Source organism: Chenopodium album, chromosome 25 (assembly GCF_948465745.1).
Source record: "Chenopodium album chromosome 25, dcCheAlbu1.1, whole genome shotgun sequence".
Taxonomy (NCBI): Eukaryota; Viridiplantae; Streptophyta; class Magnoliopsida; order Caryophyllales; family Amaranthaceae; genus Chenopodium; species Chenopodium album.
In genome coordinates this window covers 19,992,130-20,007,344 of record NC_137858.1, presented here as the reverse complement: position 1 = coordinate 20,007,344, position 15,215 = coordinate 19,992,130, and the positions used below count along the sequence as shown (strand labels likewise).

The 15,215-nt window shown below is 35.1% G+C and overlaps 1 protein-coding gene across 1 annotated transcript; it reads left to right on the top strand.

The window, feature by feature from the left end:
- Positions 1-1,579: 1,579 nt before the first annotated feature.
- On the top strand, positions 1,580-14,037 carry LOC145615057 (putative E3 ubiquitin-protein ligase RHG1A). The gene is made up of 6 exons (XM_081670133.1): positions 1,580-1,921; positions 3,299-5,148; positions 7,602-7,652; positions 13,276-13,374; positions 13,453-13,596; positions 13,724-14,037. The coding sequence occupies exons 2-6, from the start codon at positions 3,388-3,390 to the stop codon at positions 13,853-13,855; spliced, it is 2,187 nt and encodes a 728-aa protein (XP_081526259.1). The 5' UTR covers positions 1,580-1,921; positions 3,299-3,387; the 3' UTR covers positions 13,856-14,037.
- The last annotated feature ends 1,178 nt before the right edge of the window (positions 14,038-15,215 follow it).

Here is a 15,215-nt window from a genome sequence, read left to right as displayed (position 1 = left end):
CCCAGTCTTCATCACATCTCAGGACCTTTGGCAAAGTCCCATTGTTTTCACCCGAAACACTTTCAAAATCTTTTTCATAATACTAGTTAAAAACTAAACGTAAATATAATTCCCTCAAAAAAAAAACCCTAAACGTAAATATAAAAAAGTGACGGACGGAGTTTCATATACCAAAGCCTTAGTTGTTAGAAGTAATTAATGTATAAAATTTGACCGTGGTTAACATATTAGACGGGGCTAAATGATTTTGGTTGTGTGGTCTAGTAATAATCCACTCATCAATGTCTCCACCACATCATGTGACTTCGGGAAGTTACATACAACATACCAATTCACATTCACACTAAGGGTCTGTTCACATTTACTGAAATGAGCTGAACTGAACTAATTGGAACTGAACTGAACTGAACTGAACTGAATTGAACTGATTGGAGCTGAACTGAACTGAACTGAATTGAGCTGAAATAAATATTTTATGTGAGAGGGAAATTAAAAGCTGAACTGAACTGAACTGAATTGAACTGAACTGAACTGAACTAAAATTAAGTAAATATGAACAAGCCCTAAATGATTCACATTTCATAGCATGTTTTATTGTTTATAATAATAATGGTGGTTGTTGTTTTGAGAGAGAAAGTGGAAAAGAGAAGAAGACAGTGGGGAGACACAACACCATTTGGTAAGCGGCCCAAATTACTACTTTTTTTTAGTAGGATGCCCTTTTAGCTTTGATTTGATAAATTTTGGACTTATTTATTGCTCTTTAAAATTCATTGCACCTAAAAAGATGAAAAAAACATACTAACGTTGTAACCGGAATTATTTACCTTTTTTTTTAATTTTATTTTTATTGGTTTTTATGATAGAAATATTACTCCGTATTTGAAAAATCTTTATTTTTTGGTCAATACGTAGACTGTATTTTACTAGGTACCAAAATAAATGACGTATTTATATTTGAGATTGACTTAAACCTAATACTTTATCCTTTCCATTACTTAAAATTGATCCGATACTATAACATATGTTAGGTAATTAGTATGATAAATTATCCTGGCTGTTATTTAGAGATTGGTTTGATATCATTTCATACCTTAGGTAAATTATATGGTCCCACACCTTTACTCAATTTTGATTCGTAATCATCTCTAATCATAGGTAATTTTTTATGATAAATAATCCTTGTTATCGCTTAGAAATTGATTCGTTATCACCCCAAATCTTAGGTAATTTATATGAGGCCACACAAGTAAAACGACAAAATTACATACTCGCTCAATACGAATTTTTTATTTACTTGATCAAATTCTCACTAAAACAACTAAAACCTTAATATGACTAAAACAATCTTTATAACACTCCTATTTTTCATATTATCAAACAAGATTTCATTTTTACATAATCTCCTTTTTAATACATTTACAAAAAGTAAAAAAAAAAAAAAAGATCATAGTGGATTTTTACAAGTTTGAAAAAAATGGTAGTTTTTGTCGTGATATTAGCTTAAAAAAAATGTAATAATATGTTGGAATTGGACATAATATTGGTAAATTGAAGATTAATGTCTCCCCACCCCTCTTTAATCCCATCTCTCTTTCTTTGCACCTTGTTTGTTTTTCAATCTCTCTCTTTCTCTTTCTCTCTCTCCTCATCTTCCAACCCCTTCAACCTCTCTCTTCCTCCCATTGCTCAGTGGGTTTTGTGTTGTGTTGTCTTCTTTCTCTCTCTTCATTCTTCTCCCTTTTTTTCTTCTTTTTAGAGAGAGAAAGAGAGAATTTTTCAATCAGTAGGTTTTGGGTGACTTCTTATCTTACCAATTTTTGATTTTTCCCCTTCACCACCCTTGTTTTCTGCCAAATTTTGTTACTTTTTTTTTTTTTGATTTTTTTGGGATTTTTTCGAGGCAGATCCATTTGTTGAGGTATGTTCTTCATTTTTTAATTTTTGATTTTCTATCTGATGATCGGTTGTTGGTTTTGCTGTTTGTGTTTTGTGTTCTTTGATTTAAAGGTTTTTTTTTTTTTTTTTTTTTTTTTTTTTTTTTTTGTTCTGGGATTGGTTTTAGTCCTTGGATTTTAAGCATTTCTACTTGATTTTATAGACCGTTTTTTTTTTTGAATTTTAAAAATTTGTTTTAAATTTCAGATTTTTATTTATGATTGTAGATTCTTCAATTTACTTGAATTTAGCTATTTTGTTAATTTGATTTTTTTTTTTTTTTTTTTTAATTTTTTATTTTTTTATCAAGCAGTTATGAAGCTTCTGAATCTGTTTAGGACCCTATTTGAAATACTGTATGTTAATAATTTTCCAAAAGTTTCAACCGTTTTGAATTTTGGATGTGTATGTGCCCATTTTTTTGTTCAAATTTGTATGGTTGTGAAAAAATGCTAGTTTAAGGGACTTACTTTATTATGAGTAATAATTAAATAGGTTTCTTGTTGTGTATAATTAAAGTTAATTCATGTATCATGTTGGGATTGATTGTTGCTGCTTATTCTGTGGGATGTTGCTGTATATATGTGAGTATTTGTTGATGATTTATCATGTTGGTATTGCTTGCTGCTGCTTATTCTGTGCGATGTTGCTGTATATATGTGAGTATTTTTATTGATGCTTTGCTTTCTTTGGAATGTACTAGAGAAAAGCTGTAAATTTTATAGTGAATGCGGTTTTCGGTGGTGGGACAGAATGTTGTTTATTAGTGATGTACAATGTATGGTGCTGGCATAAGTTATATTGATGAACCTTGAAGTAGAATATTGTTGGTTGATTGAATCTACGCCCATGGTGGCTGTCTTGGTAGGTATATTAGTATAGATAGCTTGAGGGGAGTTACATTCTGGTCTTTGCTTGTTAGTGAACTTTTGAAGATCACACTGTTCAGTTGTGCAAGCGAAACAACAATGATTTGTATGTATGATTACTTTTGGGACTAAGGCTTTGTTGTTGTTTGTATGTATGATTATGTATCTTTTCTTTATAGTCTCTATATTATTTCTCATATTATTATCATTGTGCATGAGTTGATAATATTTGTAAGCTCTAATGTTAAATTTGTTACTTTGTTTTTGTCTAGCAATTTTCTTGTAATTTCCCCATCATTTGATATATATCCTAACAGTTTTTGTACGTGCTTGGGACTGGGAAAATTTATTTTTAGTCTTTACGATTCTCTATTGTTGGAGGTTGTTTATTTGATTAGTAATTTGTTTGTACTAAGCTATGTGGTACCTTATCACTGAGTTGATTATGTCCTCATTAAACTTACTTTGTCTCATTTTATCTGTGGTTGCAGTTTGAGAAGCTCCAAAATACACCAGCGGTTATTCTTTGATTTCTCCTGCAATATTTAATCATTGTCTTAAGAAGAAAGCACAGGCTGTGATGCAGGGACAAAGGAGTACCATTGGTTCCCTGCCTGATTCAATAAATTTTGATTATGGGTCTCCATCAAGCAACGTCGGTGTAGATCAGCAAATTTGCTGGAATAATCTTCGGAATCCTGCTGAAAGCAGGTTGTCTGATTATAGGATTTCTGCTACTAGTTCAGATACATATATGGGTGGTGTAAGCCAAGAAGGGAGAAACTTTAATAGATGGAATATTGGTGAATCAAGTTCTACTAATCCTCAGAATCTGGTTAACTATGATGACCGAATGACTCAAAGTGGATGGTCTCCTTCATTGAATGGCTCTGTTGGTGCTGCATTAAGGTTAGAGGAGCAACGATATGAGCCTACAAATTTTGTTTCACACACTGGTGTAAACTTAAACCTTAGCAACAGCCAGGTTGTAACTGGGCCCTCTTATGTGCGAACCCCTGACACTGAATCTGCTTCGCAAAATTGTGACTTAACTGATGGAATTTTTCATAGAGTTGATGATAGTATGGACTGTCCTAATTTGTCAAAATCTATTGGCTTTGAGAGCAAATTTCATCCTTCAGCTAGTAGCTCTTCTGATCCTTTTGCTTCTTCATCTGGAGGTGGTGGTTTCCTTGTTGAAGAAGATGAGGGTAGGCCTGGCTGCTCATTGGATGGTCGTCGTCTTTCTTGTAAGAGAAAGACAATTGAAGGAAATGCTGGACAGTCTTCTACTAGTGGAAATTGCTTTGCAAGGGCAGAAGGTGGCATGTGGCATGCGGTTCCTCCTCGCTATGATGCCAGCAGCAGTGTTAACGTATCCATTTCATCAGAAAGTTCTCCGAGCATTAACCCTCCTGAACAGGTCAATCCCCCACTTGGATTAGGCATGGGTGGAGGAGTTCCTGCCGATAGTCTTTGTCCTCTTACTGTGCCTGGAGCTTCAGAAAGCACTCAGAGGAACTATCGTTTGAGGGTGAATCCCTCAGTACAACCAGATTCTTTGCCAAATAATTCATTTTCACCCACTCCTAGTGGCAGTGCTGCCCGACGACCTGATAGCTCGTCAGCTCATCAGCCATTAAGATTTGTGCCGATAACTCCCCTTGATTTGATGTCACCAAATCCCCCGGAAAGCTCAGTTCCACAAAGTCAACCAGTCTTTTCGCGTGTATCTGCCCTTCGGCGAAATATGCAATCTCACAGGTATGGAGCCACTAATTTAAGGGCTGGAAGTTCATCAAATCCTGCTCCTGGTGGGGATACTGTGTTGCCTGAAGATTTGAACTCTCGAAACCTGTCAAGAAATATTGCAGAACATCCTATGTTTGTACCTCCAGTAGAGGCTAGAAATTCGTCTCAAACTCCAACGAATTGGAGTTTAAGTAATGGTAATGTTGGTATCTCTAGAAACATTCCATCGAGCTCTCGCACCGGGTCTGCTTCAGCTTCCCATACAACACCAGGACCCAGTTGGGCCTCTCACCGCCATCCTTCATCACAGTACTCCCGTAGATTATCTGAATATATTCGTAGATCATTGTTATCTGCAGCTGGGTCTGACATTGCAGGCCAGAGCAGTAACAGTGGCCAACTTCGTTCAGGTCCATCTTCCTCGCAAGATGGTATACTTCCTTCTAGCGGTGGAAACCAGGGGCATAATCAGTCACACTCCAGGTCCGCATTGTGGAGTGAAAGGCAAGGTGATGGTGCTGTTGGGATTCCTTATTCTTTGCGGGCCTTAGCAACTGCTGGTGAAGGAAGAAGCAGGCTTGTATCAGAGGTTTGTTTGCTATTCTGCTTCTCTGTGGTTTAAATATTTTTTTTTTTTTGATTTTGATGATAGATATTTTTCTTAAATAATAATGTCTGGTTTGGGGTAATTTTCTTGGTGTCAACGTTGCATGGTATCTGTGTTTGGATTGTGAATTAATTTCCTATTGAGGCCAAACTGTTTACCCTAGTAGTACTCTTTTTACAGCTACTTGCATGTTTGGTTGGTATAATTATATGAGCCAAAATTACACCACTAATAATGTTTCAAACATTAGGAATCTAGTTTAAAACATCTTTGAACTTTTCAAATGATGTTAAATTCTCGGAATCCTTTTTTCACTTATCCCTCTTTCCCTTCATCTTATTTTAGCCATTTCTTGTGTGTAAATTGTTTGATGAATGATTTTGAGCTTGCTGTTGCTTAAAGGCATTTATTAGTTGCAAATGTTTTGAATCACACCTTGCTTTAACTATTTTAATGTTGATGAAGCTGTTATACTTAATATCATCGAAATTTATTTATAAGAAAACCTTGTGATGAAACTTATTCACTATTTTTTCACAAAGTATACAAGGTGTATATATGTACATTTGTTATTATAATTTATAAATTTATGAAAACAATTATAATAGTGTAAATACCAATTTTAAATTGGCAATATGCCAGCAATTCATGCTATGACAGCGAAAACTTGGGAGAGATAAACCATGTATTATAAAGAGTGAGTTAGGGAAAGACCTTTAATGAGTTCATTTTAATAAATATACCAAACACTTTGTTTTTATAATTTGTTTATTTTAGTAATTACAGAGTAGAAATCTTTCTACTGATACTATAGCAAAGAGAGATCAACGAGGCCGAGTGAAGTGGATAGCTAATTAAAATGAAATATCTGAGTGAGAGAGACTGTGCACGTGAATACGTGATGGAAGATAGAAGATAGAGTGTGATTGAGAAGTGGGATTTCTATATGATAGAAATGGTTGGAATTTAGGGAGTACTACATCTCAACATAGGTTTGGTTTTTTTCTTTCTTTCTTTTCTTTTCTTTTCTTTTTTGTTTTCCTTCCCTGTAATCATATGGTTTTTAAGGGTGTTGTGGGTTATGAACTTATTCAAATTGGGCCAATTGCCTGCTACATTCAATGTAAAATAGGAATTAGATTGTCATGTTTGGTTTATGGAACCCTAGTTTTTGACCTGATCCATCTAGGTTGTTGTATCGGGTCAACTTTTGCTAATCTAACAATAGTATACTAACTAGCATGAGTTGCTTTGGATGTAGCCTATTATAAGTTAATTTGTCTCTCAATCCTTTGTCTGGCTTCATTTATTTTATAATGATACTCGAACAAAAATCTGAACTTATTATTGAAAAATATATGCTGGTTACCCATGATTGGATATTCCATTAATCAATCAAAGCCTTAATCACATAAGTGGGATCGGCTACATGAACCAAAAGTGATTATTATGTACAGTCATCCGTTGATATTCCGTTAATAACTTTGAAAAAAATCTAAGGTCCTTGAATAAAATTCTATGCTTAGTAAGAGCTCTATGGCTAAAAAGCTGAATTATTTGACCTCAAACTTTCAACTATTACAGTTATTGTTTATGGAGGAGCTATATGTTGGAAGGCTTTGAGAATTGTTATGCCAAGTAATAGGATTTGTCCAGAAAATTATTTCTGACTGAACTTTGAGATCTAGTTTCCAGGCAAAAATTGTTTTTTTTTTTTTTTTTTAATTTTTTTAATTTTTTTTTTTATATGCTTTTGGTTAGATGGCATTCTGTGCTGCAACTTCTAATAAAATCGATCATTAGTGCTGTATAGAGAAGTAGATAGCAACACTTATGTTTTAGAGGTGGTGGTGGTTACTGTTGTTATAATTTACCTTTGCCCATATTAAATTTTTTGGCAACTAATAGAAGTAGATTATCCTTACCTTCAGCTTGGTTCTACTCGTTATTTTGCAGAGATTCTTCTTGCTGGAATGTATTTGCTGTATCTGTCATAACCTCATTGTAAACTATCATCTGACGTAAATTCTAAAAAGATAGGTTCAATATTTTCTTTGATTTAAAGAATGAGTATAAACCTGACGTGAATGTTGATGTATCTATTTCCTTGGTAATTCTTTTCTCAGATCTTTAAGCTTGTAGGATCCATCTCTATTACCCTACCTTTCTTAGGCAATTATTGGCAGTTTTTTCTTAGTGTGTTACAATTGCTTTTTTGATGGAGCATAACCTTATATCCGATGGATGCATGAATATTTGCAGTAATTATAAGATGTGCTCTTTATTAAAGAGTTAATGGTTCCCTTTTGTTTCCGTGGAATATATGATTAGATAAGGTGCAGTGTGATTTGTTGCACTGTTTTGTTTTATATTGCTATGATGTGAAATCTGGATAACTATAATCTGAAGCTCATGTTTTATTGTTTGTGGAACAGCTTCGTAATGTCTTGGATATCATGCGTAGAGGTGAAGGATTACGTTTTGAGGTTAGCTTCTCATTTCAATTTTGCATAAGTGTAAAATCTTTTAACAGCTTTTATCTCATGTATATTGCTGTAGACTCATATACCTGATAAAGCTTTCAGCTATAGCTTTTAATGGCCTAGAATTGGATTGTAAATAACATCTGGATGCTCGTTTTGATCTTAATTGTTTTCTTATGATAGCTTTCATTAATTTATTGTGGCTGAATATGCTCCTTGGACAAGGTTAATGTAATGCCCAAATATGAATGTTCACAAGGAGAAATAGGATTAAACTTAAACTGCCTATCTAAATTATAAATAGACAGAGGGGACTATTTTTTAAAGGGCTGCTGGGCTGGGTATTAACCAAAACAATTGTTCGGCACTAAGGTAAAAGAAAGGAGACCGTAGGAATTTCAAGGGAAAGGGCTGGGTATTAACTAAAGCAATTGTTCACTTTCCCTTAATCGACAAACAATCCATATTATTCCTGTGCATTGATCATTACACTTGATAGTTGTTTCTCAAAACAGAGTATTCCTAGGGGTTAAGGTAATAATATCAAGATGACCTAAGGCTAGGTCCAATGAGTGTCCGAATTTCCTTCAGCTATGCCTTGCTGTCCGAGAGCTAGGCCTGCAAAAGAGAGAGAAGGATAACTGCCCCGGCTGTGACCCGAGAAAGCCCCCTCTGATGCTTAAGTAAACGAATGTACTTTCTAGAGAGAGAAAGTGGATAGAGAAAGAGTACTTTAGAGAGAGAAAGTAAGAGAGAAAAGGTTAGAGAATTAGGAAAAAGTTACCATCACTAATGATTGGAGAGCTATTTATAGATGTACTTAGTTGGACAGATTAGGGGTAAATTCGTACTTTGCTCTGATTAATGATGGGCTGGATCATGGAGGGGTATTTTCGTAATTCCAGGTCAATGGGCTTAGGACAATGGACTTGGCCTAAACATTTAGCCCCACGTGTGATGTGGGAACGAGATCGCATGAAGTTCGGATATCACGCGTAATGAAGTGAGAGAAGCTGTCATGTAAGCCGGAGCGGATTTGTAGGTGTACCCGGCCCCTAGTGTATCCGAGGGCTAAAAAAGAGCCCCAAGCGACTTGCAAGGGTGAAAACCAGCCCCAAGCAATGCATTGACAGTCCTTTAATAGAGATGATTGAGCAATTTGGAGGGCTAAGCTTGGCATAACTGATGATTTACCCCTCCATGATCTAGCCATCATTAATTAGAGCAAAGTACAGATTTACCCCTAATCTGTCCAACTAAGTACAACTTCTACTACCTGAAAGTACATATATAAATAGCTCTCCAATCATTAGTGATGGTAACTTTTTTCTGATTCTCTAACCTTCTCTCTCTACTTTCTCTCTAAAGTACTCTTTCTCTATCTACTCTCTCTCTCTCTAGAAAGTACGTTTGCAGACTTAAGCATTAGAGAGGCTTTTCCGGGTCACACCCCGGGGCACTTAACCTTCTCTCGGACAGCAAGGCAGGTATAGTTGAGGGAAATTCGGACACTCATTGGACCTAGCTTTAGGACATCTTGATATTTGATATTATTACCTTAACCCAGAGTAGTACTATGTTTTCCGGAAACAATAGTCTTTTTAGGATTTGACGATTAGTAATGGATATTTCTAGGCCATGCAACATTGACCTTAGAAATAGGGTGTCCATTTAAGTAAACAACTTTAAATAGTTTCATAAGGAATGTGCTACGTACCATTGTTAGATGGAAGGACAAATTTAATTAGTTACTTCTTATATGAATTAGAATGTCCCTCTCCTAATGCATGGGATGTATTCTATGCAAGCAAACACAATCTTAATTTTTGGGGAGGTTATTGATTACATAGCTATTGGGGAAGTTTCTTTGTTTTTTATTTTTCTTTATTTTTTTTAAAACTATTATATTATCTTTATTAGTTTGGTGTTTGTCATTGAGATGAAAAGTCAACAATTGTTTTAGAGTATTACATGACCATTTACAATTATTCAGGAAAAAAAAAATGCATGACCATTTACAATGAATTTTGAACAAATATCTTGCTTATCATCATTTAAGATGAACTTTTCATCAATTGTCCTTCAATTTTGGCCATCTTATTTTATTTGAAACTCCTCCTCCATGTAGCTTCATTAGGGAAAATTAACAGGTTACAGCCAACCTTTTATTGATTCTACCAAAATGATTCAACCTTTTGATTATTTTTGAATAATCCAACTTTTGCTACCCATTTTCTCCTAGTAACCCTAGCAGTCTCTTCACATGTCACTTCCTTATTGGTTATATATTTTATTTTAAATTTTTTTTTTCAAAATTTATTTATTTATTTTTAAACTATTATATTATCTTTATTAGTTTGGTGTTTGTCATTGAGATGAAAAGTCAACAATTGTTTTAGAGTATTACATGACCATTTACAGTGAATTTTGAACAAATATCTTGCTTATCATCATTTAAGATGAACTTTTCATCAATTGTCCTTCAATTTTGGCCATCTTATTTTGTTTGAAACTCCTTCATGTAGCGAATACGTCTTCATTAGGGAAAATTAATAGGTTAAAGCCAACCTTTTATTGATTCTACCAAAATGATTCAACCTTTTGATTATTTTTGAATAATCCAACTTTTGCTACCCATTTTCTTTTAGTTACCCTAGCAGTCTCTCCACCCATACAATCGAGTGCTAATCCACATGTCACTTCCTTATTGGTTATATATTTTATTTTAAATTTTAAAAAAATTATTTTAATTTTAATCTTTTAAGTCTAATAATAATTAAAAATAAAATAGCCCTCCTTTCTTCTTTCTTCCTCCTCGTGCTCCATGTCCACCATTAACCGACCCTATTCACCACCGCCACTTCCACAGCCACCACTAACACTATCCACAACCTACCTCACTTGCACCACCTAAGCAGAAAAAAAAGCCACCCTTTCCACCACACACAGTCAAGCTCCACCACCACAAACCTCAAAACCCCACAACCAACATAACTTGACCCCAACTAACCACCACTGGCCCACAGCACCCCCATCCATGACTCACCCCAAACCCACGACCATGAATCACCCCCACCACTAATCCACAACCCAACATCGAAGGCACTTGCCCACAACCCACACCACCTCACCAAATCCAAATCCTATTCCTACCATTTACACGAGCACCGCCACCACCACCACCACCACAACCACGATCAACATTAAATCGCTAACATCAACATTTCTAAGGGCCTGTTCACATTTACTTAATTTCAGTTGAGTTCAGCTCTAATCAGTTCAGTTCCAATCAGTTCAGTTCAGCTCTTAATTTCCCTCTCAAATAAAATATTCATTTAAGCTCAGTTCAGTTCCAATCAGTTCAGTTCACTTCAGCTCCAATCAGTTCAGTTCAGTAAATGTGAACAGGCCCTAAATGAGAAGATAGAAGTTGTAGGGGTTTGGGTTTCTTTGGTATTACCATTCATTGGGGTTTTGAATTTTGGGGTGGTTTTTGGCCAAATAAGGTGGCAAGAGGGGTGGGTAGTACTGTAGGGGTGTTCAAAAATACCCGACCAGGTTACCCGCCGACCCGATAAAGTTTGACGGGTATTTTTCTGTTTTTATTTAGAATTAACGGTCCAGGTTCTCGACTCGACAAAAAAGGAGTTTAGCAGGTCGAATCATGGGCCGCCCTTTATCTTAGGCGGGTACCTGCTCCCCGTTAAGCTTTTCTATTTTTTTTAAAAAATATTTTAATTATGTATTTTTATTGCTAAGCGGATAAGCAATTAGCCAATTAGGGTTTCAATGCACAACCGTCATTCACTTTCTCTACTCCCCCCCTTTCTCCTTTCACACCTCTCTCTCTCCTTCATTCACAGGCACAAACCCAAACCAAACCCACTTATTGCAAATTAAATACGTAGTAAACAATTTCATAGCAAACATCAACCCTGAAAATAGAACCATGTAAGAGGTGTTCGGTCCCAAGAACGAACCGCCGAAGATAATCTGAACGCCGCTGGAAACCGCCATCGGCTTGGTTTTAAAAAGCACGGCTTTGGGAAATGGGCTTTAGCTAGGCAAGGCTCTTTCACCTACGAAAGGAACGCGCCTCGTGCGCCTCAAAGGGCCTTTGGTAAGGTGCGCCTTTGCCCCTCAAGGAAAATAACTAAGATTTAAGTTATAAATTGAAGAATGGTGGACATTTTTTCAAATTCAGACTACCTTAGCTTTACATATATCATTATTTAATTTATTATGAATCTTTGTAATTGGTATTAAGTACAAACAAAGTAAAAAATAATTTGAAATAAATATATAAATACATGCGCTTTGCATACAAAAGGCGCGCGCCTTCACCTTGCGCCTCGCGCCTAGGCTGCAAGGACCGTTTGCGCCTTTTTGCGCCTTTTTGCGCCTTTTAAAACTAAGAATTGCGGTCCTAACAATCCTAGCAATACTACTTCTAAATCGGCCATTTTACTTTCGATGAAATCCGAGAAAGTTCCTCGTCAAGTTCAATTTGATAATTTAACTACTATTGATATTAAGAAATCTTCCTTTTTCTCTAGTATTTTGCAGAAATTCTAAACGATTCATTTATTTATGTATGTTTATGGTGTTTTGCTTATGTTTTCTTTTTTATGTATGATATGAAGAATAATACTTGTGGTTGCAAGCTTACAACTGTTTTTAATTTTCTCAATTTCTTGGTTGATTTTTAATTATTTTCCTTTTGTGTATGAGAAGTATTTTAATTATTTATTTACAATTTTTTGATTTTTTTTTCGGGTACCCTCCGACCCAACCCGTGAATTCCGGGTAAGTCAGGTCATGGGCCGAGTATATGACTACCTGAAAGCTTGTGTACCCGCAAATCTGAACACCCCTAGGTAGCAGTATCTAGTGGTGGTCGGAAGAGAAGTTGGAGAAAGGGTTGGTTGTGGTTGTGGGGTCGAGGGAAGAAGATGGGTGGTGGTTGTTATGCTTGAAGGTGGAAAGGTGTTAAAGAGGGGAGGAGGAAGGAGGAGAGAGAGGAAGCCATTGTTGATGGTTGGGTAGTGGGTTGGCTGCCATTCATTAATAAAAGTGAGGAGGAAGAAGGATAAGTGATTAGGGGAAAAAAAAAAGTAAAATTTTTTATTTATTTTTTTTAATTTTTTTTTTGACCTAGGTAGGTCACATTGGTTTGCTTGAAGAAAATGGGTAGAAAAGGTTGGATTATCTAGAAATAATTGAATTGAAAGGTTGAATTATTTTGGGAGAATCGAGCAAAGGTTGGAATATTGTTGTTAAATTTTCTATCATTAGTCACCGTCATTAATAAAGTGTATGTCTTTGACTGTAATAGAAGATGGTTAAGAATAAAAATCATTGTAAAGTACTTTGTAGCAATTTTAGTTGGATTATATGTTGCTGTATAATCTCATGTGTATTACTACTATAGATCACTATATTGCCAATTTGCTTACCTTGAGTCATTAAAATGTTTATGCTAATGCCACAAAACTCTTAGAAACTAAGGGTGCCATGCAAAGGAAATTTCATTCGAACCTTTGATAAAAACCACTATGAGACAACCAGCTTGGAAGAATTCTGTTTACTATATAACTTAGAAATTTATTTATTATATTGTTTGCAGGATGTTATGATCCTTGACCAATCGGTCTTATTTGGAATGGGTGATGTTCATGATCAGCACAGGGACATGCGACTTGATGTTGATAATATGTCTTATGAGGTAAAGTATATGTTCTTACTCATGTAGTCTACAGATTAATTACATTGGCGAGGTATGTGATGTTATGTTCAATTATAGGAGCTATTGGCTCTGGAAGAGCGCATTGGGAGCGTTTGCACTGGATTGACAGAAGATATGATTTTGAATCGCATGAAGCAACGCAAGTATATACATACTATGAGTGATGATCAAATTGAGGCCGAGCCTTGCTGTATCTGTCAGGTAATAAACCTTTCCACCCATATGCATGTTTGAACATCAAATCACTTGCGATTATAATTTACTAATGCTTTTTTTATTTTTTATTTATTTTTTTATTTTAATTTTTTTTTTTCTGTTGTTGCAACAGGAAAATTATAGTGATGGAGAAGACCTAGGCACCTTGGATTGTGGACATGATTTTCACCGTGAATGTGTTAAACAATGGCTGTCACACAAGAATTTGTGCCCCATTTGTAAAACAACAGGTCTAGCTACATAGAAAAAAAACACCATTTATTTTTGAAGTCATTGCTTCCAAAAGGAATGCAAGAGTGGAACACGGTAAACTACATCCGAGTTCAGAAATCTGTGGATTATTGTTTGAATCATTTAATCGGCTAGAGAATTTCCTTATTCTTACATTATAATTGGTAATGTTATGTACCGTAATTCATGATTTTATACTTCTGCATCTCTTTGGATATTTGCTTTAGTAATCTGTTTAAATAACTTCTGTGCTTGTTACGATAAATCATACTCATACTTCATAAACTTATGGCATTGTCAATTTCTGACCTCGCTCGAGTCAGTAGGGTCTGGAGGAAGTCCATCTAACATTAGTTATGTGTGTGTTCGTTTACAACATGGTAATTTTATAGTTTTTTGAGGAAACAATAGGATAGTTATTCGGACAAGATAAAATAAACAGCAAGAAAAGAACAGAAGAGAAAGAAGTAAGAGATGGATTGGAAATTTGGAAGAGACTAATAAAAAGAAAAATGAGGAAGAACACATCATCAAATTCTTCACAAGTAAAAGAATTCAGGTTGCATTTTTACTTAAATAATACTTCATTCAACAATCATCCTATATGTACAAAGTAGGATTTGTTATGAAATATTTGTGGATATCCATTATCCTCCTTTGTATTGAACAATCTAGATTTAGGTTTATATTCTTATCCAAATTACACCTTAATATATTGTATGTATATATACACCTTATCATATGGAATAATATACACATATTTATTCTCTTTCAATCTCTCATCTTTCCCCTTATTTCACAACACGTTATCAGCACCAAAGCTCTCTACGTATAAATTAAATTTTGAGCTCTGCGGTAAACGAATTATCGAGAAAGTTTTGTGTGAGCAAGTCAGCACAACAATTGAAGGGATAGATTTAAATTCCTTAATGTCTACAGCCAACATTAATCTTTCTTGGGTTTTTGTTTTCGTAACATTATGATCAATATTTGATCTAAGAGTTGGGCTCCAACCTTTCATGCCACTTTTGGTTATAATGCTATTAAATTGGATTGTGTGTTTAATTACTTGTATTAAAGTTTTAATGGCATTACAACTGATTTATTTATGTGGATTTTATACTTTGAAGCTAGTATTATTATATTTATCGAAATAGTGCGGCAAGGTTTCATGTCCCCTTCTCCAACAATATGAACATCAAAGACCTTTCATTTTTAATTTGCTACATTGTTTTATTGTAGGCTCGGAGATTACCGATGATTGAGATCGAGAAGTTGTAATACGGCTATACATGCTACAACAAAATATCAAAAGTATGAGTCGTGTGACAAGACCATCTTGAAACCAGGGAAGTTTCATCTGAACTTTAAAA